The 7,500-nt window shown below is 42.9% G+C and overlaps 1 protein-coding gene across 1 annotated transcript in view; it reads left to right on the forward strand.

Annotated features, from left to right (window-relative positions):
- Positions 1 to 4,753, forward strand: part of ppp1r14c (protein phosphatase 1, regulatory (inhibitor) subunit 14C) — a gene marked incomplete at its 5' end in the record, with an annotated part of 20,602 nt that extends 15,849 nt beyond the window's left edge. The window contains 3 exons of the mRNA XM_083688585.1: positions 1,318 to 1,401; positions 2,166 to 2,198; positions 3,836 to 4,753. Coding sequence (XP_083544711.1) covers positions 1,318 to 1,401; positions 2,166 to 2,198; positions 3,836 to 3,910 — 192 coding nt within the window. The 3' untranslated portion in view covers positions 3,911 to 4,753. The remainder of the gene's footprint in view (positions 1 to 1,317; positions 1,402 to 2,165; positions 2,199 to 3,835) is intronic.
- Between the last annotated feature and the right edge of the window lie 2,747 nt (positions 4,754 to 7,500).

Here is a 7,500-nt window from a genome sequence, read left to right on the forward strand (position 1 = left end):
ATGTATAGTTTTATTGTTCTATTTTGTAAATTAGTTATTGCTATTTTGTTAATATTTTGCTATTTTGTAAATATTTGTCAATATTTGATATTGTTTTTTATGTCCCATGCACCAACCTCACCAAGTCAATTTCCTGTATGTGCAAATATACTTGGCCAAATAAAAAAGAATTCTGATTCTGAGATTTTTTTAAATGGGACTGTGGAGAGAATTGGAGAGCGATGAGATTTGTTGGAGAGCAGTTATTTATTTTAATTAATTAACATTTATTTATTCAGGTTACTCTTATTGAAATAACATCTAGTCCAAGACAGATTGAGGGGAGAAAGAAAAGACAGATTAAAACTTTATGGCTGAGGTAGTTGCCAAAGGTTGAGGCTCAATAATAAACCAAACTGACACTGATGCATAATTATAGCAATTATGTTGTCAAACTATTGCACAATATTTCTGACTGTCACCATATCTGTCACTCTGTGTAACCACACACACACACACAAACACACACACAAACACACACACACACACACACACACACACACACACACACACACACACACTGTACAGTACACATATTGCGGCTCTCAGATCCTGTAAGTTAATATCGGCTAATCCCTCTCTCATCACTCACACTAATGATGGACCTGAATATCAACGCAACCTTGCGGCTAAAACACACACACACACACACACACACACACACACACTCACACACTTACACACACACACACACACAGACACCCACCCACCCACACACAACAAGCGTGCCTGGCGGTGGAATTAGAGACAGCAGAGTCTCACAGAGGCCTTTGATGTGGCGTTGAGGAGAATGTGATGTTCACCATCTCTCTCGTTCCACACTGCCCAGTAGTGACAGAATGACAGAATGACAGAATGACATTTCCATATGTCGGCTCAGCTTAAAGGGCAGCACAGCCATGGTGAAGTACTGCATGTTATGGTTGTTTTTGGATCTTGGATACCAATATGTTAGCTCTATGAAAGATTAGAGATTAGAGGCTTGTCTCATTTCAGGGTGTATCGTTGATGTGACAACCGCAAGGTCATTGGTATGCAGGATGGGTGGTCAGCCAAGTTGACAGCGGCATGTTCAGGCACAAACACGTGCGTGCGTGCGTGCGTGCGTGCGTGCGTGCGTGCTCATTCCCAGGTTCATTCCCAAGGTTTTAGGAAAGACACATGATGATGTTGAAATCTGATGTGTGTGTTAATGCCATCAATGAAAAAGATACTTATGATGATGATGATGATGATGTGTATCACTGACCAAGTGTGTATATGTGTGTGTTCTTACAGGAAGAGGAGATGCCAGAGGTGGAGATAGACATTGATGACTTGCTGGAAGTCAACAGTGAAGACGAAAGAGCTGTCAAACTGCAGGTACGCCTGTGTGTGTGTGTGTGTGTGTGTGTGTGTGTGTGTGTGTGTGTGTGTGTGTGTGTGTGTGTATGCGCCTTTGTGTGTGTTTGTGTGTCGCGTATGTGTATGCAAATTTGTGTTGGTGTGTGTGTGTGTGTGTGGGTGTGTGCGGTTACATGTGTGCTTTTTCATTTTGATTTTGGCGTGTGTGTGTTATTTACCTGTTCAGCTTCCAGGAGTGCAAGGCCTTTCAAGTCTGTCCTGTTTTACATGTCAAACACTCTCGGCGAACACTCCCAACTGGCATTACAGATAAAACACACAAATACTCTCTAATATCCTCTCCATGTCGCGGAGGTGGTTTGAATCCACTCTTCAGTGATCGGTGACCTTGCCCGAGACCCTGAAGACCTACCTGAGCTCCCTGAAGGATGCATAGGCTTTAGCTTAGTGAGCTAAGACGCATGTTCGAATCCCGGTCTGTTACATCCACACACTGTTTCTGCATAACCTGTGAAGATATATCTTGTACAATCCCTCAGATTTCAGCCCCCCTGGGATTTATGTTTTAAATTGCACATGGCTGTCAAATAAACTAGATGATATAAGAGTCATATAACCAGTTAACCACACAATAACAATCTCCCTCCCAATGCTTGATCTGGGTTGATTAAATGACATTCAGTGATTGATGATTTAATCACATGCTTGAACTCAACTTTATAGCTGTCTCTCTGTGTCTCTCTCTCTCTCTCTCTCTCTCTCTCTCTCTCTCTCTCTCATAGGAATCCCTAACAGACTGCTATAAACCCACAGAGGTGAGTGTGTCTGTCTGTCTGTCTGTCTGTCTGTCTGTCTGTCTGTCTGTCTGTCTGTCTGTCTGTCTGTCTGTCTACCATTAAGGTAGGATCAGTGAATTAATGTGTAGGACCCGCCAGTCCCAAATGTTTTAACCAGCGCTTTGTGTCATCATGGCCCCCAGATTCACTGCAGTGTTGCTTGTTTCAGCGTTGGCACATCTCATGTGTGTGTGTGTGTGTGTGTGTGTGTGTGTGTGTGTGTGTGTGTGCGTTCACTCAACCCCGCCAGCCCTGGGGCAGTCAGACACTCTCTCTCTGTGCTGCTGATATGATTCCATACTGACCTGAATACACACACACACACACATGTGCTGAATGGATGAGACGCAGCAAGCAGACTTACGGAGAAAGATAGGACTATCCAATACAAAAGAGGACCTTGATTTTGTTCATTGTGTCACTTAGTAACCCAGTGACCTACAATTGCCAACACATACACACACACACACACACACACACACACACACACACACACACACACACACACACACACACACACACACACACACATACACACACACACACACACACACACACACACACACACACACACACACAGCTCCTAGATCCATAAATGACATCAATCTGCATGATTTGATCTCTCTGTTTACTTGTTTGGGTACTTGTTTGAGTGTGTGTGTGTGTGTGTGTGTGTGTGTGTGTGCGGTGTGTGTGGGTGTGTGTGTGTGTGTGTGTGGGGGGGGGGGCTTTGAGTCTTTGGGTGGGACAGGGTTAAGCTACTTTGTGATTAAAAAGAGCATTCACAAATCCAACCTCTACACACGGCAATCCCATCATGCCTGGACACTTCAATGCCTGACCATCTGTCAGCTGTGTGTGTATGTGTGTGTGTAGGTGTGTGCGTGTAGGTGTGTGTGTGTGTGTGTGTGTGTGTGTATGTGTGTGTGTGTGTGTGTGTGTATGAGCTAAAGCCTGATGGCATTAGGTCACCCTGTGACAACCGCAAAGTCATTGGTATGCAGGACGGGTGGTCAGCCAAGTTGACAGCGGTTGATGTGCATCATGCTCAGGCACACACACACACACACACACACACACACACACACACACACACACACACAGTGGTTGTTTGTAATCCCTGAGGGAGAGTGCGGGCACTGCTATGAACACAAACCCACAGAGAGGTCTCACATTGGGACACACAACACAGTGGAGCGGTGGAGAGAGGGATGAAGAGAGAGAGAGAGTGAGAGAGAGAGAGAGAGAGAGAGAGAGAGAGAGAGAGAGAGAGTTATTAGAAAGTAATTAGGTCATGGGCTCATGTCACCTCTCACATTGATGATGACGATAATTGACCGCTTCCACTGCTGTAGTTTCTGTTTGAACCCTTTCGAACTGACCTTCCAAATGTCCTGAATTAGACTGTTTTTAGAATCTAGAGTTTAGAATCTAAACTCCCTCTTCTCCATCTTTCTCTCTTCTCTATCTATCAGTTTCACCAGTCAGTTTGCTTCGAGAGGCTTTAGTTTCGGGAAGGAAATGATGGCAAAAACAATAACAACAACCACCAATATCAACACTGTTATTACTGAGGATGACAGCAATAATCCGTCTGTCTCTCTCTCTCTCTGCAGATCTTTGTCCGCGATCTGTTGGCGAGGATAAGGGGGATGAGGAAACTCAGCGCACCCACCAAGAAGGGCCTATAATGGATGCCAGATAAAGGATACAACTCAACTGCAACTCATCTGCAGTCCAGTCACAGCTCACCTGCAACTCAACCGTAACCCAACCTATAACCGTAACCCAACCTGCAACTCATCTGCAACTCATCTACGGCACAACCACAACTCCTCTAGAACCCAACCGCAACTCAACCGCAACACAACCGCAACACAACCGCAACACAACCACAACTCATCTAAAACCCAACCGCAACACAACCACAACTCATCTGCAACCCAACCGCAACATAAGTCATATTCAAAACATATTTTAGTAGCCATGAAGCAACAATGCGACATTACAACTCGCTATATAACTCAACACATAAGCACAGGTACAACAAAACTTGACATGAAGAAAACACAACTCAAAAGTAAGTAAATGTCGATTAGACATGCAATTAAACCAATACACTATCTGGCCATAATACAACATCATTCAGCTCAACACCTCACAGCCACATCTACACATCATAACTGAACACCATCTGATCACAACCATACGACACCAGACTTTTCAACTCATCCCCCACTATAACCCAGCAGCCATAAAAAAAAAAGAATCGAACTCAGCAAAATTCCTCAAAGGGATTTAAAAACAATGTTTTTATTAGGATTTACATTATTAATAACGTGCTTGGGGAGCTGTATAAAATGTACACACAACGCTTCATAGATTGTTTCGTTTTTACTGACAGTTTTTTGATGTTACACAATTTCCTTCTTGCCAATGTGTGATATGTGGTCATAGAGCTATCCATGTTTTACTTCTAGTCAGTTTAACTGCAGGTGAATGTCTTTGGTTTTCAGTCGTTTGCCCAATCCCTAATAGACCACCCCTTCATTTTGTACATCTGAGGAAACAGGATAGGTTTAAGCAATATGGCGGGACGCTCTCATAATATTGCCTACATCTATCTGGTCCTTTCAACAACCTGCAAATACAGAATAAGTAGGGTATGGTAAAGGGGTTTTCAAATCGAGCAAAATGTTCTGCAGAGCAAAAGCCATTTACCCACTGTTCTAGAAACATCCAGACTAAAGCAAGACATGATGGGTTTTGTAGTTCTCCTCAGACTGGGACTACGAGACCTGTATGATTGGCTGTCCTGAGCTTGTCATGTCACAAGATGTTCACTGTTCTTTGTCCTCAGCCATCTTCTTTTAGTTTACCTCTACTATAATAGAAATGTTCAATTTAGCCTGCCTGGTGCATTGGGCAGGCGGGATTTGCACCTTTTCAACCATTACTTTCGTCCTAAAGTGCAAACCCCACCCACAGTGTCCAGAGCGAGCTGAATCAAACGCACCTAATAATCAGAAGGAGACATATCACTTGATTCAGTCCTTTACAGTATGAGTTTGTGGCGAGCTCAAGCACAACATTGTCAAAACTCCTACAGTAGGTGACATTTTGACTGTTTCTGTAAAGTTGCTTACTTGGTCATTTATGCAGTGTTCATGCAATCTCGGAAACTCGGAACATGCAGGTTAGAATTTATCAAGTTAGAGCTTGATTCTGTTATCTTTGTACAAGAGGTTCCAAGTCGGACATTTCCGAGTTTCCTTGTTTCCGAGCGCACATGAGCAGCACATTACCTCTCTGTACCTGCCCTACCAGTTTGGGTAGACGTTTCCCTTAGCAACAGATCTAGGATCGGCTTACCCTCCTCAAATCCTATCATCCATTAGCGTGGAAACAGCTAAACTGATCTAAGGTAAGTGTAGCAAGAGGCAACTTCATCCTTCTCCACCCAAAAGCAGCAACCAATCAGGGCCCACGGCAGTAGGAAGCGGTAGAGTGCCATACCAGGGGTCACAGTTCATGTGTCATTGTCCAAAAGTCAAAGGCCATCGAAGCATTTATGTGAAAGAACCTTTCGTGAGAATGTTCCATTTGTGAGATATTTCTTTCTTTTTTCAGGCGACGCTGAATCTTAGACGTTAAAAGTATAAGCTGTTACAAGATATTCATAGGAATAAGTTATAATTCATACTGTTATGGAAATAAGCTCAGATTTCTAAGGAGAGAAGTTTTAGTGTTATTTATTGTAGACCTCCTCTCCTTAACCGACTAATACACTCAAAATCCAAAAGCTCTGGTACAATCAAAAACTCTGTAACGGGTTCCGGCTCAATTCTATTTCAATGCAGACGATCTTTGAATTAAGGGAATTAGAATGGAACTGAGCCCCAACCCTGCTCTGTAATATAGAACTCAAGCTGCCAAAGACAAAAGCAGGGCAACGTTTTCGTAACTTCCTTCTAGAGAAGCACTGGTCTTGCATGCTAACAACAGAGTTATCATTAACATAAACAAGAGTAGATATTATGAAAGAAGCAAAAAAATAAATAATATTTTGTCATCTTCACCATCTCTTATGACTCTGTAGACCTTTTTACGTTTGAAGCGATGCGACTATCGCGTCAGGAGAAACCAGGAATCAAAATGGTGCTGTTTTCCGTTGGTCTTCTTCTCTAGGTTTTGTAATGGGTTTTAAAATGTCGGTTTGACGCCTGAGCCGTTGAGTGTGTCTGCAAAGTCTGTCACTATTGATGCAGCTGTTTAGGGGTGCGTCCCGATAGTCTAACATGGCCTCTTCTCCTCGCCCCCCCACTCCTTCACCTGCACTGAAGCGATAGAACATGACTGGTGAAGGTACATTTAGTCAGTGTCAGCCATTTTGTTTCCACCTTTACCCTGGGTCTTCAGGTCAATGACGAAGGCATGACCCGAGGAAAGGAGGCCGCTTTTATTTGAAAGAGACAAGTTTTCCTTTTTTATACCTTATTATGAATAATACACTCCGATTTTTTTCTGCAGGAATTTTGTTGTTTTTCTATACTTCCACGAGGAGCGTCCTTGTTTTTAAACTGTAACCTGTGTGTGTGTGGTCTTGTTTTTGCTGATAATAAAGAGGCAGAATGACTCTGAACTGTTTGAAATGACGGTCCCCGCTGTGTTTTTTTTAGAAAATCTTGCACAGTTGCCATAGAAGAATGCTGCATATCAGTGTGCTTTATTTAGACTTTGCTGATACTGTGGAGGATGTGATGTGTGTGCGTGTCTGTGTGTGTGTGTGTGTGTGTGTGTGTGTTTTTGTGCCACTGTCTGTTGGGTTGTGTCTTTATGTGTTTTGGATGTGTGTGTTTGCGTTTCCATTTGGTGTGTTTTAACATTCAAGATTCAAGATTCTTTATTTGTCACGTGCATACAAGTATGCAGTGAAATGCAAAAGTGACAGTGCCACAGAGGAGTGCAACAATAAATTTAAAATAAATAGAATATAAACAGCAGTATAAACAGCAATATAAGCAATGTACACAATGGAATGACTATATACAATGGCATTGACAGGTTGTCAGTACAGTTAATTACAGTGAAAGATGAGTCTGCAATGGGTAATTATGTGTGCATATGTGCTATGATGTCAGTGAGTGTGTGAGTGACTTGAGGGGGGCACTGAACATTGTGTCTATCTCTGTCTGTGTGTGTGTGTGTGTGTGTATGTGTGTGTGAACATTGTGTCTATCTCTGTCTGTGTGTGTGTGTGTGTGTGTGTGTGTGTGTGTGT

This window comes from Argentina silus (assembly GCF_951799395.1).
Source record: "Argentina silus genome assembly, chromosome: 17".
NCBI classification, from domain to species: Eukaryota; Metazoa; Chordata; class Actinopteri; order Argentiniformes; family Argentinidae; genus Argentina; species Argentina silus.